General features: G+C 31.2%; 1 protein-coding gene across 1 annotated transcript; it reads right to left on the bottom strand.

Moving 5' to 3' along the window:
• Positions 1 to 20,538: 20,538 nt before the first annotated feature.
• Positions 20,539 to 23,375, bottom strand: LOC107912272 (probably inactive receptor-like protein kinase At2g46850). Its single transcript, XM_016840362.2, has 3 exons — positions 22,234 to 23,375; positions 21,983 to 22,069; positions 20,539 to 21,789 (listed from the first exon to the last, which is right to left on the bottom strand). The coding sequence occupies exons 1-3, from the start codon at positions 23,000 to 23,002 to the stop codon at positions 20,723 to 20,725; spliced, it is 1,923 nt and encodes a 640-aa protein (XP_016695851.1). The 5' UTR covers positions 23,003 to 23,375; the 3' UTR covers positions 20,539 to 20,722.
• Between the last annotated feature and the right edge of the window lie 602 nt (positions 23,376 to 23,977).

Below are 23,977 nucleotides of genomic sequence, written 5' to 3'. Positions count from 1 at the left end.
GAAAAGGTTAGATGAAAATGAAATTCTATATCATAATCCATATGTTATATAGTTTTACAACATCAAAAAGTTTGAACATCGATTTTTAATGGTGAGAAAGAAATCTTCTGACTCATTCTAATCGCGCAACAGAAGGCAAACTAAAGAAAACGATCATTTGAGTTAGATGATCTGGAATTTTACTCAGAGCTTCATACTGCTGATCGTCGGATAAACCTTCAATTTCCTATAAGGTTGAATATAAATTTGAAGCTTTCTCTTCCATCTTTTGATATTCTTCTGACTTCTGCTGAACTACCACCTCGGAGGCAATACTCCTACTGATTTGATCGCCAACGGCCTTGATGTTTTCGGCCAACAAAGCAGCCTCATCAAATGAAGAATACACATTATCACGAGCATCAGATTTCTTCTTTCTCTTGTTTGAAGATGAGGAACCCCCTTGGTCTCTATCTCCTCGCGGCTCCGTACCAGAAACATCCATGTCGTCTAAAGAGACGTCAGCTTCGCAGTCATAGAATGTGTTTCTCTCTTCATTCATATCTGTAGTAGGTACATCCTCAACATGTATTTCTTCAAGAACATCAGCAGCTGTTTGAGCGTCTTTCCCAGTCGCTCGATCTCTTGCATATATGGCAGTAAGCTGGTTGTAGTAAGGGAAAGAACGATGTCTAAACTGAGCGGCTTCTTTGTGACTCTAAAAAAAATGAGGAAATCATATTAGTTATAAGTTTTGTAAAAAAACAAATAAATACTTGAAATACATTTTACCTTTACATAAGATTCCCAAACTGCATCTTCAGCAACAACGAGTTGCCTATGCTCGTCCCAACCAAAACTGCTATTGTTTTGGCCATTAAGCATGTCATAGACGACTGACCATTCCATTTTTAGGCACCTAATCCGAGATTCAATATTTGGTTTCGCCTTCAACATTGCATTTGGTAAAGCCTTTTGTAGCATCTTTTCCAACTCGTTCAAATAACCGGCTTTGAACCCGGTATCAGCATTAAATGTTCCTACATTGTGCAAGTCCACCATGCAAGAAACCAAGGCTGCACCTTCTTCTGGAACCCATTTTCTTTTGCTTCCTCGAGAAGCTTGAGAAGAAGCATGTGATTGTGGAACACCTGACATAATTATCTTAAGAAAAAAAATAAATTAACATTATTTACTATTTTTAATATCATGAATCAAAAGGTGAACAGTTTATAATATTATATCGTTAGTTCAATATCATGAATCAAAAGCTCAATACTAAATTTAAAATTATAACACATGCTGAATGAAAAGATAATTAAATTATAATTCAACAAAGTTTAGTACAATATAGAATTTTAATCAAACACCACCAAAGTTTCATAAACTAGATACATAAAATGACATCAACAAATCAATTCAAACTCAATTTGTCCCTAAACCTAACTAATTTCTAGATGCTTGCCATTCATCGAACATTTGGTTGGCTAGTTCCATTCTCCAAGTAGCCCAAGCATCCGATGGATGAATATTTATGATATTCGGTTCATCGTCATCCACCACATTAGTAGGTAATCCTTTTCCCACCTCCGCTTCAATGGGATCAATACTCATATGGGTTCGAATAAAATTATGGAGCAAACAACATGCAATAATAATTCTATTGTGCACCATTACAAGATAAAACGATGGACTCCTAAGTATTCCCCATCTAAGTTTTAATAAGCCAAAGCATCTTTCAATAATATTACGTGCCGAGGCATGTTTCATATTAAAAAACTCTTGCGGAGAACTTGGCTGATAACCCTGACGCCACTCGTTCAGATGATATCGCTGTCCTCTAAATGGTGCAAGAAATCCCTCACAATTTGTGTATCCAGCATCAACTAGATAATAACAACCTATAAAATATTTTTTTTAAAATGATTAATTCAGCACACAAAGTTTGATCTTAATGAATAATTCAAATTCCTCTAACTATACACTTTACCATGAGGAGCTTTTAGTCCATGTCTTCTACTAATGGCATCTCGAAGCACCCGTCCATCGGCAACTGAACCTTCCCAAACCAGGAAGAACATAAACAAATTGCATTTCAGGTGTACAAACACCTAGCATATTTGTTGCTATGTCACCTTTTCGCGTTCGATATCTAGGTTTATCAACTGTTGGCACCCTAATCTTGATGTGGTTTCCATCAAGAGCACCTAAGCAATTCTATATCACATGATATAAAACCTTGAGTTAGAATACTAATTTAAATCTAAGTCAACTAAATGTTGTACAAGCTAATATAAAACTCAGTCTAATACCTTAAACCATTTCCACCTTGTGTCAGAAGAATCAACTGTAATTGGCTCCGGCTTTTTAAATAAGACATCTTGTAAGCGTATGACAGCATTTAAAACACTATGAAATGCTCTGCTAACAGTTTCCCCGGACCTTCTAAAGTGATGCTTGATAACTCGATTTTTCAGGTGATGGGAGATGATATGTAAAAACATTGCTACTTGCTCATCAACAAGCATGAACCTTGACGACTTCAATCCCCCTATCGATTCTAACATCTCACATAGTTTAAAAAAGACAGTTCTATTCATCTTAACTTGTTCAATACAAGTCTCGTCACTAGCATATACAAGCCTTTTCACATAATCCCGTTTTGCATAAAAATCTAAGGTATAGGACCTAATCATTGGTCTATAAGTCTGTAGGCTAAGGCTAGCACCCATTCTAAATAGGAACCAAATCGCAATTCTACAGATTTCCAACCATAATGTCAATGCAATACCAATTCTTTTACGCCTCACACTTTGTGCAATTAAAGGCAGACGAGCCATTACTGTAACATATTAAAATTAGAACACACTATCAATGAATTGAAGTTGCAATTACACATTATCAAATAAAAATAAACAATACAAATTTAGAACACACGAAGCAAAAAATTATCTACTAAATGATATCGTTGCAACAAAGTTAGAGATTTTGGTTGGACAAACTTTAAAAAAAATCCTAAAAGGATTAAATTGTATTACTAAATAATTAGAAGGTTTAATACTGCAATAAATCTATTTTATTCAAGGGAAGCTAGATCCCTGCTTGCCCTCCCTTATATTAACTATAGTAATTAAGGTATCAAAACTTGTTTATTTTGTAAAGCAACAAATTTTGTGGTATGATTGAGAAAAATATTTTGTTAAGCAACAAGGTTTGGGTTTGTTTTAGTACTTTATTTAATAATAATGTTAATTGAAAAATCATATATACGACTCCATTTTATGATTTCACATTATTGACCACTTCGAAAACAAATTTATATATAATTTTCCTTAGAAATAGTAAAAAAGGGTTCAATAAATATGAATTTGGAGAACCAAGTTTAATTAGATTTTCTTCACATGGTAGGTTCAAATGTGAAAAGATTTTCTAAGCAACATTATTTTTTTTTATAAGAATGAGGATTTGCTTTAATAATCTTTTTTCTCTTGTTTTAAAACTTTTATAACATTTTAAATTTAAAATTCTTTATTAAAATATTAAATTTCTTGATTTTTAATAAAATATTAAAGTCCTTATTTTAATTATTGATTAGTCTTTATTTTAATAAAATATTAAAATCCTTATTTTAATTATTGATTAGTCCTTATTTTAATAAAATATTAAAGTCCTTATTTTAATTATTGATGCATTTTTTTAAAATCAAATGACTCAACTAAAAATTTACTAATAATCGAGTGATTATTTATATAATTTACCAAAAAATATTATAGAATACAACTTATTTTAAAATATATATTTTATCAAGGAATGTTTATTTTTTTTTCGAATTTGATTTTCCGAGTTACAAGATCCCATTAGCTATAAATAATGTTACATTTTATCGATTATATTAGAATTTTAACTTCCACTCTCAAAATAACTTTTATTATTATTATTTATGATTAATAAAATATAAACTTATATATTAAAGATAATGTGACATTAGGAAAACCAAAGAGACAAATTTGTATAATATGGAATCCATTATAAACATAAAAGGCCCTATCTATTTTGTTGATTTTCATTCACTGGCATTCAGTATTCATAGTTGAATTATATCAATCACATCTTATTTATATAGAATTAAATGCAGGATTGTGATCCCATTTAATTTCAAATTTATAATATTCTTTCGATTATTTGAAAATCTTAAATAAAATATCCGACATTAACGTACTAATAAATTACAACTTTACTAGTATATGTTAATGGACTTCAAATATTTTATTTTCATATGGAAATATAGGTCTTCTTTTGTACTTTTTAAAAACTGTTCAAAGAAATTTACCAAAAAAACCAATTTACTCATATTTCATATTAGAAAGGACCTTTATAATACTACTAGTAAAACTTAAACATTCTCGAAGATAAATGTAATATACTTGAGTTGAATTCAAATAGTAATAAGTTTAAATCGAAATTAACTCCTCGATGTTTGACACAAGCTCGATTTAATCAATTTATAAATTTTTAGCACCTAAATTCGACCGATTTTAATTGGTGTAAATGAAAACATATCATCAATCACATGTTTTGATTTAATCTCCATTTTAGCAAATCAGATAAATCCAATTTTTATTTTAAGATCTAAATTTATTATTATCTTAATTCACTTATATAAATTTACTATCAATTATTATTAATAGTGAATTATCAACCAAACGGTTTAATCACGTGTATCTCATGTATCTAAGAACACAAATAATGAAATGTCCTGCAAGTAACTCATTTTCGTCACTAGCATATCCATTTTCATATTCTACTGACTAACAAATCAAGAACAAATCAAGTAAATTGTTTTCATATTCTACTGACTAACATAAACAAATTCAATTTCCAGCAGACAATCAAAACAATTTCCAGAACAAATCAAGAACATTATCAAAACAAATGCAACAATTTCCAATTTCATCTTCTACTCACTAACAAATTAATACAAATCAATAACATTTTCCAGCAGACTATCAAAACAATTTCCAGAACTAACCAACAAAACCGAAATCGCCTATAAATTCTTCAAATATGAAGCAAGCAATCTCATATTTCCAGTCAAACAGGCTGACTTTGAATAGAAAACCATGGTCACACACATCTTAAAACAATATAAGGCCTGTTACATTAAAATATATAAATCCAAAACTGCTAAGATATATATATCTAAATGGCAATGGTCAAAACTGCTAAGATTTAGCTTTTATTTTATGCAAAATGATACAATATAAATAAAACTTTAAACTGAAGCCAACAAATTTTGACATCTAAGCTAAGGGATCAAAGATTAGATCTATTTTGTCCATTGCTTTTGAGACCATGCATGCAATGCATGTATATCTACCCCTCTCTACACCAAAAACCATATATGCTAAAATGCCATTAAAGTCTAATCGCCTATTTCTTTCCCAGTATTTATCATATTTACAAGATTTAATCAGAAATAAGCAAAAATCAATGAAATTAATAAATAATCCCAGCACTGTATCTTCCTGTGCTAAATGATGAAGAAAATAATAAACGGAATCAATGATAACAGAGACCGAGATAACAAATCTATATTTCAATCATATACATGCACAACAGATGAAGATAAACATCTCTTTTACTTCAATGATATATGATGACTCAAAGGAAAAAAAACAGCAACAGAAAATAAACAGCAATAGAAACATGCAATCGGGGAAACTAACATGTACTGACTTGATCGGGGCAGAGTGCAATGAAGAACAACCTGTAATCAGAAAAGGGGAAACCGATTAGGTTAACAGTGCAATAATCGATGAAGAAGTCACTGCACTAACAAGGCAGTGATTCGAATCTGCTAACATGCAGAAAAAAGCTAAAGACACTACAAGGCAACCATTGAAACTCATTACAGAGAGAAAAAGAGAGTTGAAACTCATTACAGTGATTCGAAACATTTACCTTTCAGTTGCAGTAACCTTCAGACCCACCAACTGAGAGCAATCGAAAGAGTGACAGAGAGAACAAGAAAAGAAAAAGGTCGACTGGTTGAGAAGGCAATCGAAAGAGTGACAGAGAGAAAAAGAAAAGAAAAGAAACGGAGGGAGCAAATTGGCAGAAAAGAGGCGTAATGGACTGGGAGCAAATCGGCAGAAAAGAAAAGCAAAGAAACAAGGAAGGAAATCGGATGAAGCTAGAAGGAACAGCAGAGAAACAAAGGGGATCGGGGGAGGGTAAAACAGGGAGGGTTTGCTGAAGCGGTAGCTAATCTAGGCAAAAGAGGGGGAATAGAAATCGGTGGTTTTCATCGATTAGGAAGGTAATGGATTACACGCGCATTAGCAATACATCAAACCAAACGACAAAATAGAGCCGGATTAGGTGGGGCCCACCGATTAGGGGTGTATTGGCAGCCAATACACCAAACCAAACATAGTGTAAGTTGAAAACATATTAAAAACTAATCAAAAGGAAGATCAAATAGAATGTACAAGAAATATCCAATACCAAAATAAAAGTATAGAGACTAGTTTTAACAAACGGAAAACATAGGAAAACTATGTTAAAAGAAATGGAGAATAGAGGAAAATAGAGGGAGAAACAAAAGAGAATGACAAATAAATGAAAAAAAGAAGTTAAAACACATAACAAAAAAATTAAATTACTCAAAATGAAAAAAATATAGAGAGACCAATTGTATAATTTAACGGCAATTAACGGCTCAATGACTAAAATATTACAACACGATAACGTAAGTGACTAAAATGTAACCTGAAGTAAACAAAAGTAACTATTTTAATAGTTTACCCTAAATATTTTTATCGAGTAAAACAAACATAAGATTATTTATTTTATATTAAGTATTTTCTATAATTTGAATACTTTTGCCATATGTTTTCCTATATAACTAAATTTCCCTATAAAATTAGGGAAGGGAATAACGACCAGGATTTGAACGCAATTTAATCCTTATTCTCGTAGTGAATAATGAGATGGCGCATTTTCAAAAAAATTAATTAATTATTAAATTTGTTAACACCAATATTCAGTGTCGTTTCTAATTTTAAAAGTCTAATTAATCTTTTGTATCCAATTCTTTTCTTTCTAAAATGATGCAACCTCCATCTAATGCCTTAAAAATAACAGAAAAATATGGACATGAGTAAATAATAGGAAAGGATTTAAAACATGTACATAATCAATTTTTTTTATAGTTGAATTAAATAATTTCTTTAAATAAATTCTAATATATGTTTAATTACTCAATCATTTATTAGGGATGTAAATTGGGCGGGCCAGGTGCGGGGGTGCTCCCTCCACACCCATCCCCGCCAAGAATTTTCATCCCCATCCCCGCCCCATGACTCGCAAGACTAAAACCATCCCCGTCCCACCACCCACATGTGTCCCTAGACCCACCTAATTCCAGCTGTACCCGCCTCGCGACCCATTTCATATAATATATTTATAAATATCAATTAAATAAATATAAATCAATTTTTTATGAAAAAAGTATGAAATACTTGTTCTCCGAACTCCCACCACATATGTGACATTATTCCAACTGTCACCATTTAAAAAAAAAAGTCGTCCCGACCCCTTAATTGGTAAACAAAATATAACTTCAACACGAGTTTAAAAAATTCAGAAAATAAATTTAATTAACATTTTCAGTAAAGCTACAGTGACTAATTAATTTAATTTCCACTTCAAACTTAATTATTTAACTACAAATAATTAAAAAATAATACAAAGTAATTAATTTGATCTCTAAGTAATCTCTTGTTCATTGTGACAAAATGTATTTGTTGCGGATAGTGATACATGTGATTTACTTCTCTAATTCGTCGTTTTCATTTGATTCATCTCATGGATTCTAATACAAAACTTTCAAGGTCATATTGAGCTAGCGGAATGATAGGTTGAACATATATAATCAGGGCTCAAGTAATTTGTAATTAAATTTTGATTCTTTGTCTATTAATTACAACGTTATTTAGTCATGAAATCATTCTACTAATGTACTATGACTGAGATTGTAACAGCCTAATTTTCAGTGGTGTTGGAAACAGTGGTTTGAGACCACTAAATTCGACAAGTGAGTTCAAAAATTTTATTATTTAGTATTTATGAGTTAAATATGATTTTAGGAAGACTTTTGAAATAGTGATTTGTGTTTTAGAAGAAAGTGTTAGGTTAAGCGGTTTTGAAAACGAGGTATCGAGACCTCGATTTCTTAAATCGAGACGTAAATATTTTTATAAATATTTACAGTGTGTCAATAAGTTAGTATTAAAATTTCGTTAGAAAATATCATTGTTTTGATAGTTAATTAAATAAAAATGACTAGATTGAATTAATTAAATAAAATAAGTGAGTAAATTATTTAAATAATAAATAATGGAGGACTTAAAGAACAAATATGCCTAATTTGGCATGGCTGGACGGCATGTTAATGTAAAACATTAAAATAAAACAAATGAAGGGCAAAATTGTAAATTAAACAAAAATTAAACAAATAAATAGAAATTGAAAGAGATTTCTAGACAATCTCTTTGAAATATTGGCAAAAACGGCATGGGAGAAAGCTTCTAAAGCTGTTTTTTTTTTTTTTGCTACAACTGAGTTCAATTTTACTTATTTCTTGTAATTTTTTTTTGTTTTTAAAACTTTTACAATTAGGTTCAATTATCTATTTCATTAGTTTTTGATTTTCTGAGTGATTTTGAAAGTTACCATTGATGAGTGCTGGTTGTTTGTGATGAATTAATATGGATTTAGGGCTTTAATTTTGTTATATGATGATTTTATAAAGTGAATTTGATAGATATTGATTTTAGGACTAAATTGTAAAGAATTTAAGAATTAGGGTTTGATATTAAATTTTTATATATCAAAGGCTGTAATATAGCCTATAATACTTAGATAAGTTGTCAATTGAGAAAATTTAGTTCATTTGGTAGACTAATTAGTAAGGGACTAAATTGCAAAAATTTTAAAAGTTAGGGTAATTATGTAATTTTAAAATTTGGAGGGTACTGATTATAAAGTGGATTGAAACTGAAATATATGCTAATGTATGAATAATTTTATATCTTAGATCAGAGCCCGTAAATCAACGAGAAAAAGAGAAATTAACAGAATAATCCTTGATCTACTACAAACTTACAAATTAACCTAGGTAAGTTCGTATGGTTAAACTTTAATGTTATATGTTAATTTTATGAATGGTAATATATATTTATTTATATCATTTGTGAAAATAAAATTATTTTTTAAATTATGAAATTAAAGTGAATGTTCGAAGTGAACGGAACGCAGGATTGAGTATAGTTGTTCAGTGTAAATGAGGAATTGACGGTAAATTACCTAAGTAAACCGAGGTTTAGTATTTGTTGCGAACTTCCTTGTTTTCTTTTTGTTTAGCTCTCATGAGCTTCAGTTAACTTATATGAGTTTTAGTTTAATCCTTATGGGTTTCAGTTCAGCTCTTTTAAGCTTCAGTTTAACCCTTATGGGTTTTCGTTCAGCTCTTATGAGCTTCCGTTTAACCCTTACGGGTTTCCGTTTAGCACTTATTTTCTTCTGTGCAGCCTTTGGGCTTTCGTATGCGATGTACTCATATCCGTAAGACGTTCTTTGCTCTTAGGAAAATTTTTAGAATTTTGAGAAAAATTCTCTGAGTTTTCGGTTTGGTCCAGATTTATTTCTAACACTTATTTTGGGCCTCGAAGGCCCATATAAGGGACAATATAAGTGTTTATGATTGGTTCTTGATATCCATGTTAAATGTTATGAAATGTTCGCTTTTAATACGTAAAGTCCAGTAATGTTTCGTAACCCTGCTTTGGCGACGGATAAGAGTTAGGGGTGTTACAGAGATCTCCTTATTATAAAGCTACTTATTAAATGACTGTCCAATGACCTTATTGTTGGATCTAGTGCCCTAAGTGTAGTATATTCGTTTGTAAACTTGTAATTTTTTCAAATAGATTGAATTATAAAACAAATTCATGGATTTCATTAATATACTTTATATGATTATCCTCATATGGTTTTTGCACGAAAAGCAAAATGGAAATAAATGTTGCTCATTAGTTGTCTAACATTTAAACTAATACTAAGAGGTATTACGTAGTCGGATCGTAATACGAAAAAATAGTTTGTATTAGTAGATGAACATAAACATATCCTTAGTCTAATCGAAAACAAGTAAATCAATTGAAAGACTAATGTGCCATATATCAAATTCCAATTATGGAGACTTTTTGCCTTGGGCATCGGAGTGGATGACTCCTAGAAGATAAAAACATGATGTGACTGATCAAACTGACAATATATCGGATAGAACCTATAAGAATAGACCCTGAATTCGTTTATAGATTTATTCACTTGTGACGTTCATAGTGTGGCATACATAAATCCTGAGTGGATGAAAGATTATGTATGTGTGACTCGAACATTTTGATGTAAGTAAAAGTCTGAGTTTGAATAGATATAGAACCAAAAACTGGTGCGTTGGGTGTATGATTTCTACAGTATGTAGCGCCATTCACAACAGTGGAATTCATAGCTCGAGACATGGGTAAATGATATCCTCTCATTAGCATTACATGGTTGATGAAAAGTAAATGTGGTCATTGGTCGTTTGTCTCTGTGATGAATAACTTGATTACTATTTGATAGTAATTGACTTTTCATGAAGGAACATGTAATAGTTACCACAAGATAAAATAGGATCATATTGAGAGAATGGATATTATCTCAAAGAGATTAGGGATATCTTATGAGGGTAACACACTTATGACAAGGTCATTGGACGCATACTAATCGAGTTGCTTTTGTAATGGTATGTCATTGGGGAGAGCTCGGTCACGATACTATAGTGGAATGACTTCGTGACTAAATGAGTTTATAATTAATAGATGAAAAACTAAAACTTAATTATAAATCATTTGAGCCTCAATTGCATATATCCAATCGATCCCTCCGCTAGCTTTTTGAAACCAGAAATGAATTGCGTGTTGAATCAAAATGAATAGAATGAATAGAAATGGAAAACATTCAGGAAATGATTATGATTTTCTCCAAATTGAAAATGAAATCATTTGGAAATAAATGTGGTTTTCTCAAAATAGAAATGAAAATGAGAAATGAATAAGGAATAAGGAATTCTAAAATTTTAAATAAGGAATAAGGAATTCTCAAAATAGAAATGAAAATGAGAAATGAATAAGGAATAAGGAATTCTCTAAATAGAAATGAAAATGAGAAATATTAAATATATTTCTCGAAAATTTTATTAGGGATAAAATCATCATAAATTTACCAGAGGTAAAATTGAGATGAGAAAAATATTTAATTAAATATAAATATTGAATTTAATTTTGAAAAATAAAAAAACATAATCGAGTTGGATCAGATTACAAAGTATTGAGTCGAAAAGTCGAGAAAGTACTTGTAATTGAATTCGATATGGGATAAGCCTAAAATCCCCTCATGGAAAATGAATGGGTGGGAACCCTAGTAGGAATACTAGGGGTGTGTCACCACCCTAATCCTACTTCAAGTAGGGAGTGTTTTTCCACAAGCAGGTAAAAAATTTGCACTAGCGAGTCTAAGATGATAACAATGAATTAAAAACGAAAACAATTAAATTAAGTTATATAAAAATAACTAAAATATAATGATAAAATTTAAAATTTATAAAAAAACAAAATATATTTTATAAAATATCTAAATTACCCTTAATAAATCTTAATGCTTATACAAACACTCCCATAACTACAAAAAGAGTCGAAACATATACTTAATTACAGCGACATTTTATATTTTGGTACCAATTACAGTTGCATGTGCCCTGGAATATTTACTTTCTGATTTTTTGAACTGTCTCCAATTAAGACGGCAAGTGATTTCAATTATGACTTTCAACTGACAAAAAAATGTAGTGGATTAAATTGCAACTCGCTAATTATTGTGACTACATTCGGCTGAATACTAGTATTAATATCTCAACAATTATAAGATTAGCTCAAACTATAGAGAGGGATAAATGGTCCTACCCTCCAAAATTATAACAACTAACCACAAGCTTACTACAATAAGCCCTTGAATATATATGTACATACATTTTTTTTGGTTAAAAAAAGGCAAAATTTAAGATTCAAGATAGTTTTTAACAAAAGTTGATCAACATATTTTATCATCACTATAGTCGACATGTACATGAATTATTAGTAATTACTGCATGTTTTTATGTGTGTTTTTTAATATAGAATAAATTATATGTATTAAAATAGAGGGAGGGGCTTATTACTTTCACAACTTTTATTTTAATAATTAAAATTTTGAATTTATCAATTATTGTTTTTTTGTACTTTCATTAGTTTTTTAGCAAAAAAAAAGTATTACATTAGTTTTTTTTAATAAAAATGAATGGCTCAATACATAATTTGGTAACTGAGTTTGACACTTTTTTTAATGTCGTACTTGCATTATTTTTCGATCTAATGTGGTATTTGTATTTGAAAAAAGTTATACGTTTTGATACCTGTAGGTAACAATGTTAACTTTTTAGTGTTTAGTTCAGGTTTTAGAGTTGATTTGATGAAAAATCATAATTACCTAATAATATTAACAATTAACTTCATCAAATAAACCCTAAAACCCAAATTAAATCACATTCATTGGATTGCAGTTGACAAATTAAACACAAAATTAAATAAATTCACAATTAACATTAAATTTATTTGATTAACAATGTCATGAAGAATTCAAACCTAATAATATTAACAATTAACTTCATCAAACCAATCTTAGAGCTCGAATTGAACACTAAAATTTTAACATCATTACTTTTAGGTACTAAAAGTTAGAACTTTTATGCCATAAAAAAAATCAAACCTAAGTATCAAATAATATATTAAGCTAAAATAAAAAATAAAAAAATCTAGAAAAACAACAACAAAATTAAACACCAATAAAATGAAACTTTAATGATTTGATTTTTTTTGTAAGAAAGAATCAATGATTATAATGATCATTTTTTTGTAAGTCACTTATTAGAACTTGAAAAGAGTGGGGTGGCAGGCAGCTTTTAAATTTGAATTTCAAATACACCTTTAGTCATGTGTAATTTTGGTAGTCAAGAAGAGTTTTATTTTTTAAGTAAATCAAGAAGTATAATTAATTTCATTAATAATTATTTAAAATTTCCCAGTTTGATTTAATTGAGTTTTTTTATAATTTTTAAATCAATCATTTCGATTCTGTTCAATTTGATTTTTTATTTTTCAAGTTATTTTTTATTTTGAATTTTTAGATTCATTTTGACAAAATAAACTTTATTTTATGACTTCTTAATATTATTTGGCAAAATTTTAATTTTTTTCATAAATATTTCAAAAGAATAACAATTTTCAAGTAAATAAAAAATAATAAAAAACTTTTATATGATGTTTTTTGAAAAATATTTTTATACACAAATTTTACGTTATTTTCACTATTCTAAAATAAAAAATATTTTTATATTATAAAAAATATAAATTAAATAAAAAATAAAATTTGATTAAATTCTGAATAACTGTGATTTTTAATTTATATTCTATAAACCTCCAAACATATTGATGCAGTGGATTTTTCAATTTTTCTCAACTCTACCAAAATCACAATATATATATATATTCCATATTATTTAATTCAACCCCAATGGCGAATCGTAAATCTGTTTTCAGCACCACATGTACTATGATCTAAACTAAGAGCTTAAAGTGTGGGGTGCTGGGGGGGGGGGATAGAAAATGTATTTAATTATTCACCCAAAATAACAATGGCAGAAAAAAATAATATTAGAAAGGAAATCGCAAAATATAGAAGGTTGGGTTAGACAAAGACTTGGGTGTGAATTGATAATATTTAAAACCTACACTGAAATTTGGTTTCATCAAAACATAATTAGTCATCAGCAGGTGGATGTGGCTCTTCATTATTAACGTGGTCCAAATCTGAATTTCACTAATACCACATAATATATGTATTTTCTTGAATTTATAGAATAAATAATTAATGGCTTTCATTAACCTACTTTTGAGAATATATATATATTTATTTAATAGACCGTAATTAAACACACAGCTTAATTAGCTATCTCTACTCTACTCTACTCTACTTTACTCCACTCTAATCTATTGCAAGATACAACAAGTTTTAAGGATGTGTGTCATTTACATTCCCAACATAGAAAAAGTATGAATGATAATTAAAATTTGGCATATTTTAAACAGAATGTTTAAATAAAAATATTTAATTTTATAAATCGAAAATTAAAATAAAATAATAATTTATAATAAGAATCTATGCATTTGTTTCGTTAATTTAAAAGGTGCAGCTATAGGAAGCAGCAGCGGCCGGACCCGGCAGTCGGCAGACGGCAGGGCAAGCCACAGCTATTGGGTTGGGAATTTAATTTGCATTGCATGCCAAATTTAATTTTCACACTTGCAATTAGTGTCCACAAAAATCAGTAACCCCACTTGTCTGGACTCTGGACCATTCGGGACAGCCATCATTTACTTTTTCTTTTAATTATAAGAAGTAACTATACTTATATATTTTCAGAAATGAAAATTTAATGATTTATTTCTAATGTATATTTGAAATAGGCTCAGATGTTTATGATATAATATTAGTAAATTTATAACTCCAACCAGCTAGTTTTGATGGTGTAGGGCAGGAATGTGCAAGGAACACATTTAAAAGTGTTCTAGAAAATACGGTGATTTTCAATAATATTTGTGATGTTTTTAGGAACACAATTGTAAACCCAATATCATATCTAATGCTTAATAAGCATATTTCTTTACTGGTATTGAATTATTACAAATAGACAAAGACATAAGTAATACACACAAACCATACATAAGTACTTTTAATCTTTCCTTCAACAGAAATCAAAATGGCACTGTGGATGTAGCTCAAGCTGCACGATATAATGCAGTACCATAGAGAGGGAGGATGCTCCATAATCTTATGCATCTTATTATTACCATTGATAAAAAAGTTGGAAATGCTAAGGATGATTCAACTATATATGGTAAGATTTTCAGTAAGGTTCTTGAAAGCTAACGCTTTGCTTGGCAGTGTAGAAAGAAAATTGGAAAGATGAAAAATTGAAAGTGTAGAAAAATAGAATAAATGGAAATTGTAATTTTACTTTCTATAAGTGTACTTAATAAGAAAGAAAAACTAAAAGAGAAAATAATTTTTTATTCATATATTGCTTGGTAGAGATGAAAAATAAAAAAATATTCAAAAAATGCATAATCTTGAACTAATATATCTCTCTCTAGCATTCTCCCACCTCTCGTCATTCAAATTTGGAAGGATTATTTTTATGCATTAGGATGAGAAATGGTCATCTCTACGATTTTCTTTCATCTCACTTTTCTTACTTATCAAGCACACTCAAAATTTATTTTCTTTTTATTTTTTTACTTCCTCCTTCCATCCCTCAAAATTTCCACCCAACCAAACACTTCTTAAAGGATTATTTACATTATTGACATATGTGAGACAATAGCAAGTATCCATAAACACTTGAGTGAAAAACCAAATTGACTCTCCTAAGGGATCATGTTCAATGTACTTGTTCTCATTACAAACACCCATACGTGATCTTCAAATATCCTATATATATAAACTTATGAGATCAATTATATGCATCGTACACATGAATGCTAATGTGATCCCATTTGACTCGGTGTCTTACTTTGTAAGTTGGTAACAAGACCATAGAATGTTGCCAATATGTTATGAAGTGTTTTATTAAAATGTGATAAGGCGTGACTTGATCCTATTCTATAGAGCTAGTGGTAAAGTTATAATATAGCTACGATCTAAATGATAAACATATAAGAGATTTAGTTAGGTAAATGCTATTTTGGTTCAAGTGGTTCATTTGGTGGAGTACTTTGAACAAGATCATCGTATAAGAATTACATAAACTAATGTATGGTACATAAAACGGTATGTAAAAGTAATAAAAACAACATACGAACATCATGTATTGTATTACCGAAAAAATGTATTGAAATTTATATAAATATATAATATCATGAACATGGGATAAAAAAAATCAAATATACAAGGGATTTACACAAGATTTTCCTATCTGAAGGGTAACTGGTTAAAAATGAATGAAGGAAACTGTAAGAGCAAACAAATGGAGGAAGCTCAATTTACTTTACACTCAATAGTTGGGTGTAAAATGTATAAAGAGTGGAGTGCATTGATGGTGCTTAAGAAAAAAAAAGGCTCATCTCACAGCTACTCTCCTTAGTCCTCTCATTCAAACACATATGAATATGGTTATAATTAAGCAAACAGGTCCGTAAGTTACGTTTACCGAGGAATTTACGAGGAAATCTCATAAGTTAACATCAAAAACTGATAAGGGCCATGCCTTTGTTTGTAAAAGCTAAAGCAACCTATTTCCAAAACCCTATATTGGGGGACCTCTTTTTTTATCTCTTTCATCTTGTATTCAGATCAGATGAAAGCTCCTCACAGTACTCCACCATTTTGTATATCGTTTTGCTTTTGCACATACTGCTTTCTTTACAGGTGATAAATTAATATGTTAGTGGTAGTAGTACCAATTTATTTCTTTATTAATTACTGTCTGGTAATTAAAATTGTATTTAGAGTTGCAACTGTGTAGTTTCAGACACAACAGGTTATCTATATGTATGTATGCATGCATGCATGTGTGTGTATATATATATATCATAGGGTGAGGACCACACTCTTACTTAGGGTTACCCCCACCACTCCCCGGCTCTCTCTTCTTCCCTCCTCAGTCCCCGATCCAGTTGGCTGTTTTTTTTTGTTTCATAAATCATAATTCTTTTGCTGGCCTTTTGTCCCCCTTATCTCTCTATCATCTTCAGAGATGTGTGTAACCTTACCTTGTCCAGAGACCATCATTTTCTTGTTACTTCTTTTAGTTCAACAACTCACACTCTCCCCTGATTCACTGCCATAATGTGGGGATTTCTTTTCTTTGGTTATAATTAAATGTTAAGGATCTAGCTATAATTTGTGTGATAAAAATATTGAAAAATAATAATGCTGATATAATTAATGGATCTTGTTAATTACTCTAACTGATAAAACTTAGATCCCCCCTAGGAAATTAAAACTAGGGAAACGACAACTGGAATGCCCCATACCAGAAAAAGTAAAGTAAAGCAAGCTAGATAAGATTGCTATATGCACAAATGAATTCCATATAGGCTATGCTGTCTAGTTTGAGAGATTAATCATTTAGTGGTATTGCAAATACAAGAGTCTAAAACAATGGACCTTTATGTCAAGGAACTTGAAAGAATACCCTGGTGGCTTCTTGCTTATACTACAGTTTAGCAGCATATATATATAATAAAATGCCTCACTGAGTTTGGTCCCCCTTTTTTTTTTAAACATTAGACACCCCTTTAGTCCATTAGGTAGCTAAAGCTCTCTTTTCGTTTATTCATGTTTTCGGGTGTAAAAACTACATAAAGTTTATCCCTTTTCATGAACCTTTTTGTATTCAAATCAATTGAGCTGTCAACATAATTCATATATATATCGTGCAAGGTGCATGCAACCATAAATTCGGTCGAGCTTTTTGGTTTGCTGGAAGTGATTAGATGTCACTTAATTGAAGTTTCTTCCAGAGCTGAATGGATGGATGGAGTTTGTTATGTAGCAAGTGATCTTTGATTAACCGAGATTTTTTTCTCTTGGTATTTATTATAGTCCAGAATAGATCTTATTCTGCCTTTTGTTCATTAATTGTCTCTCCATGAAAAAACAAACCACTCAGAATAGATGCATTACGCATAAATTGATGCCCCCAACCATATGACTCCCTGCTCCATTAACTTCCACCCTCTTTATCTAAACCACTTGTTTTGAAAAGACAATTACTTTGAATCTTCCAATATTGGGTCTTCAATTTCATCAATCATGTTCATAGTTTATATATCCCTGTCAAAACCTCACATCACACGTATATTTATAATTATTGCGATCATTTTGTGAAGGAAGCGTGATGGACTGGCAGTTTGAAAAACTAGGTCTTGGTGGGTCTTAATTTGGAATAATACACATTTCTCATGTGGCTTTGGTTTTAGAGTCCGAGGATATGTAATTTTTACGAGTTACCCAAATAAAAACTTAAAAAAATTTATATATACCCAAATAAGCATCATTTTTTTTAAATTGTCTTTCCATCAATTTATTTCATACAGTTTATATCCTCGTCAAAAACTCAAATCACACTAGCATTAATCAAAACTATTTACATGTATATAACAAGCCATCAATATATCTCATTACATGTATAATTAAGATGATTTGTCGTATTTAAGTTGTAACAGAGGTAATTGTTAATGTGTCATAATGTTTTATTAATGATGAGGTTGAAACATTTGTTGTGTTGATGGAGTTTATTCTTCACCGCCTATGACAAGTGTTTTTTTATCTTGTTTTTTTCTTCAAATTATATGATCTCATTCATATAATAAATTTTCAAAATAGAATCAATAAATGAATTGAAGTTGCCAAATATATTTATTTTATTATGTTATTATTTTACTACATCTTAAAGACCCATTGTATGATGTAAATCAGCTTGTAGAATTTTTTATTGGAACAAGGTAAATAACCCATATAATTATAGTGATGATGAAACTTCAACAATTAATCTGGATAAAATATTTTTACCACAATAACTAGTAAATCACTGTCAAATTTACTTTTTATTAATGATGTTTAGTAGAATGTGAAGGAAAAGGTGGTGGAGATGCAGTTTGAAAAACTATGGTGTTGGCGGGTATTCGGAATACACTTTATTTCACGTGGCTTCAGATTCGCAGGACGGGTATTATATAACAAGAAAGAAACTAAGACTTCTTTTTAGCATCACAATCCTATGGTCTCAGTTTAAGACCAAAATTTACTCTCTTTTCTTATTTTCGACTTACATGCAACATGGTTGGTACTTGCATATATAAGTTGCTCTCACGTCCACAAACAAATATATACAGTCCATGTGGGATCTTTGATTTTCTCTTGTCTGTTCTATGACCTCACACTCGTCATTTGCCTGAAAATATATGCTCACTCGCTAACCACAATTATGCTCACTATACTAAAACTTATACTGCTAAGGCATTATGAATTAGACCTATAACTTTATAAAAAAAATTATTTTAATTTTTATATTTAATTTTTTTAATTTTTTAATCTTTAAATTTATATTTTTCTATCAAACACCTCAAAATAGATAGACAAATTAACGTTTGTTAACTTTGCTATTCTGGTATACGCATGAGTTGCCATGTGCATGGTACATCAGTGTTTAATTAATTATTTAAAAAGTATAAAAAATATTTTTAAATTTTTTTTAAAAATTAAATGTTGATGTGTCATCTATACGACAATCTACGTGTGTATTTTTCATTTATTTAGGGATAATTTAATAGAAAAATATAAATTTGAAGATAAAAAATAAAAAAATAAATGGAGAGTTAAAATAATTCTTTTATAAGGTTAGAATGTTAAATAAATGATTATGCCTGCTATTATTACCTATAACCTAAATGGCTATTACTTTAGAAGTTGACCCAAACAATGAGGAGGGTGTAGGCCCATGGTCATTCGGATGTACAGCCGGTTTTCCTGACCCCTAGGCTGGGCAGCTTACCGATCAGTGCTAGATGACGTTTTTGACCCAATCAATTTTTAAGCCCAGATAAGCCCCATACCTCTGTTTTCGTTTTCGTTTTCCCTCCCTCTTAAGACACCAGTTTTATTCCACAACATAAAATATCTATTACTGTATTAGAACTCATAATTGTGGATGAAAAATTATTTTTAAAAACATAGTTATATTTTGAAAGAAATATAAAGAAGTATTTTTAAAATAAATGGTTATTTTTTGGGTGAAAAATATAAATGTGCACCTTATAGATGAAAAATATAGAATATATGGGTGGTTTCCTTTTCTTTCTTTCTTTTTTAAATGGAAATTCTTTTAGAAAAGTGAATAGTGTTTTGAGGAATATGTAATTTTTCTTTAAAAAAGAGTAAATATGCTAATTTTTTAAAATTTATATCTATACTATTATTTAATTAGAAATTAATTGGATAATAATTCAATTGAGAAATTATTAAATGACTAAAATCTTAAAACAAAACTAATGTATTAGAAGGGTTATATAAATATTTAATTATTTAAAAAATAAAGAATTACTAGAAAAGTCAACTGTTGTACCACAGAACATAAAATCTAAACCAATTGGCAAGTTAACTAGAAAAGTACTTTTGTACCCACTCATTGGTTTCAACTGTTGTTCCACAGAACATTCAAATAAATCAAAACCTCAACTAAGGTTGTCAAAAAAAAAAAACTCAACTAAGTTGTAACGAGTACAAAAAAAAAAAAAAGTGGGGAAATTGCGGTGAGAAAGTATAAGTTTGAAATCTTAGTTACTGATACATTCATGATCATGTTTCAGAAATTTTCATTTCATGATTTTGAAAATACAAGCATAACCATGTTACTGACATATTATGTAGCAGCAGCTGTAAATCAACAAAACAAGTTCCCAAATCCACAATTTGTATAGACAGGAATGCAGGTAACTTAATTTAGCATATTTGCAGCCATTACGTGACGAACAAGCTGGTTTTATCAAACTGGTCCTGCAATTCGAGGCAAATGTACAGAGTCAGGAGACATGGATATCATCTGAAGCAGGCTTGAATTTGAAAATGTTTCTTCCAATGCACTTCCCTTTTTACTTCCTCCATCGGTGCTTTCTTTTGCAAGGTGAAACAGCTCCTTTGCGACATCAACCATTCCAATTTTGCCATCTCCACCGAACAACAAGCACCTGGTTGCTATGTCTGCAACTATCTCTATTTGCTCTCTTCGAAATATAGGCTGCTCGTGGTAGTAAAGAGATGGATCCACTATTTCTTCTAGCTTCCCACTTTTAATCTTTTGCAAGGCTAGTGAAGGCATGTCTGAATGTTTGGAGCCTGAAATTATCTCTAACAAAAGCAGTCCGAAGTCATACACATCGTTTTTCTGAACAAGGGGGCCAGTGTTGGAGCTAGAGCAAAGCAGTGCAAACCCTGCAACCTTAACTGAGAAACCCACGTCAAGAAATATGTATCCGGATGATTTGAGGCCATGGTGAAAGATAGGTGGAGAAATTTCACATTGCAAGTATGCTAAGATGCTTGCAGTTTCAGCGGCTATGCTTAGCCTCTTATACCAGTCAAGGCCAAATTCTTGTCCACTGTTGTTATGCAGATGTTCCTCCAAGGTGCCATTTGCAGGATATTCATAGCCCACCATCAGGGTGTAACCAGATTCAATGCAACACCCGAGGAGTCGGGCTAAATTGCTATGTAAAACAGTTGATAGAAGCTCAATTCTGGATAGGACATGAATTAGGTCTCTTTCATTCTCGCACTGCACCTTCTGCACAGCTATATGTGAACCATCTCCAAGGACTCCAGCATGAATTGTGCCATTTGTTCCATCTACGAGCTTCTGACCATCGTCAAACCCTCTGGTTGCTTCGTCTAGCTCTCTGTAACTGAATAATCTAGTCCTACAAGCTTTCCGAAATGAAATGGTACTATGATAATGAGCCTGGTCTATATCAAATGCACCTGATTTAACAGGTCGTTTCAATATGCAAAGGAACAAGAATAAGGAAGCAAGGATGAAAACTGGAGCAAGAACACCTGAATGTCAAAAATGATAAAGATATTAATTCTCGCAACAAGTAGTTGAATTCCATTCACGAAAGAAACTAAAATGACCACATACACACACAAATATACATACATTCATGCCTATCGTATTATGTGATTTGGCTTCCAAATCATCATAGATAGAGAAGATTTACAACGGTAATGATATCTCCTGATAACATACCAGCCACAATTACAAGTTTCCTTTGACTACGTTTTGGGCTGTTGTCACATTCCCCACCATATGCTTCTTGCCCCTCCTTGATGCAGGCTGTCAAAGACGGATACCAAAAAAGGAATAATTGATAAATAGTTAAGTAATATCATTTTAGCTACAAATCAGCCTAATTTAATCAGCCAAGATGAAAGTATTATCAGTGTTACTTGCTTAATAAAGATGATAATAAATAAATAAATAAATAATAGATTACTCACACTTGAAGCATCCGAGTCCATTTGCAAATCCATCACCGACAAGCCCATCCTGACAGGAGCACCTGACCCCTGCTTCTACTGTTGTAGCACTCACCATAACTGCATTGCTGGCACAAAGTCCTTGAGATTTGTTTCTAGGAATTGCCCACTCCAACTTAACCCCACGCTTCCCACTGTTGGTTCCCCTCGGAACTACCCACGACGAAACCCCCCTACATCCAAACTTGGCAAAACTCGAAAACCCATCCCCTGAATGCCAATTGCTATGATCAGAAAGTGGATAACAGCATGCCAGGGCTCCACTCCTGTTTCCATCACAATCAGGCAACTCGTTCGTCTCACAATCTGCTTTACAAAGTGACGAGTCTTCACAATCATATAGACCTATCACATTATCATCAGAGATTCCCAAGTAGTCGTTTCCCGCAAAATTGAAGGAATTCAAGCCGTTGTATTGACGACAAGTGGAGCTTCCAGTTCCAGGAAAGTCTACGAGTATACCATCAGAGAAGAAGTCAAGGACTCGGTAGCTTTGAATGCCGATGTGGAGGTAAAGGGTGGTTGAATTCAAGCAAGAAAGATGGAAAGCATTGGAAACAGAGGCACATGAAGTGTTCAAATGAAATGGAAATGGTATGTGCAACCTGCCGCATTTGTCATCGCACCCATTTGGAAGCAAAACTGGTTGCAGTTGCTGACGATGTTGCAAACAGATGCCTGGTTGATTAAGAGATACGAGAGTAAACCAAACTAAAAGTAGAGGTAACATTGCCTCCTGTTGACTCTACTTGTTTCAGAGAATATTTGGAGACTAAAGAGGTCTTTTTTTTTTTTAAAGGAATCACATTCATGGCTTCCTCTCAGAAATACTAAAAACATTAACTACACAAAACATACCCATCTTTCCCCAAAGATGGGCCAAGCATATTCAGCCATGAAAAGAGTAGAACCAAAAAAAGGCACGTGGTGAGATGAAGGGGGTTAATATAAGGCATGGAAGTTGGGGAAGTGAAGAAGATTGGTCTGTGGAATGGGCTACAAATTCGAACCTCACAATCATGGGACAGTGTGAGTGTGGGGGACTATTTCGATTGAATTAAAACAGGCTTAAACAATCTCATCGCTTTCATTAAAACACATGATTTTTCACCACCTTGTTTCCCTTAAACACAATTTGCATGGGTTTTTGAAGCTTTGATAATATCAAAACAACTATGCAATGCAAAATTTGGTTTGAGAATTACGGAATGTCAGATCTAAATGCCAAAGAAAGATTTCCAAACTCCGGAGTATACGCGCTTTGGGGGTGAGAAATGATGTTACTCGCTTTCCCATTGGGAGAGTTGTGTAATTAAAGGATGTTGGACATCTAAAGTCCAAAGGGGGGTGGTGAGGTGATAGATAATTGTGGGAGATGGTGCTGCGGCCTCGAAATGAGTAGTTAGAGTTGAGTTGATTTGCTAATCTCAACTCGGTTGCGTGGCAAAAGATTATGACATTAAAGAACGTTTACTATCAACAAGTCAGCTTTGTGGGCCCCTACACTATCTCTCAACTCTCAATTCTCACACCATATAAAAGTTTTTTTTTTTTTATAATTATGATTGCTATTTTTGTCCTTTTTTCTAATGTTAATGTGATTTTAAATTTTCTTTTCTAATTTTTAAAATAGTGTATTCTTCTCCATCATTTGAATTGCTGAACATAATTAAAATAGGTGAATTTAATTTAACTTATAATAACA

Source organism: Gossypium hirsutum, chromosome D11 (assembly GCF_007990345.1).
Source record: "Gossypium hirsutum isolate 1008001.06 chromosome D11, Gossypium_hirsutum_v2.1, whole genome shotgun sequence".
Classification (NCBI taxonomy): domain Eukaryota; kingdom Viridiplantae; phylum Streptophyta; class Magnoliopsida; order Malvales; family Malvaceae; genus Gossypium; species Gossypium hirsutum.
The sequence above is the reverse complement of the archived record's forward strand: the minus strand, read 5'-3'. Positions and strand labels throughout refer to the sequence as shown.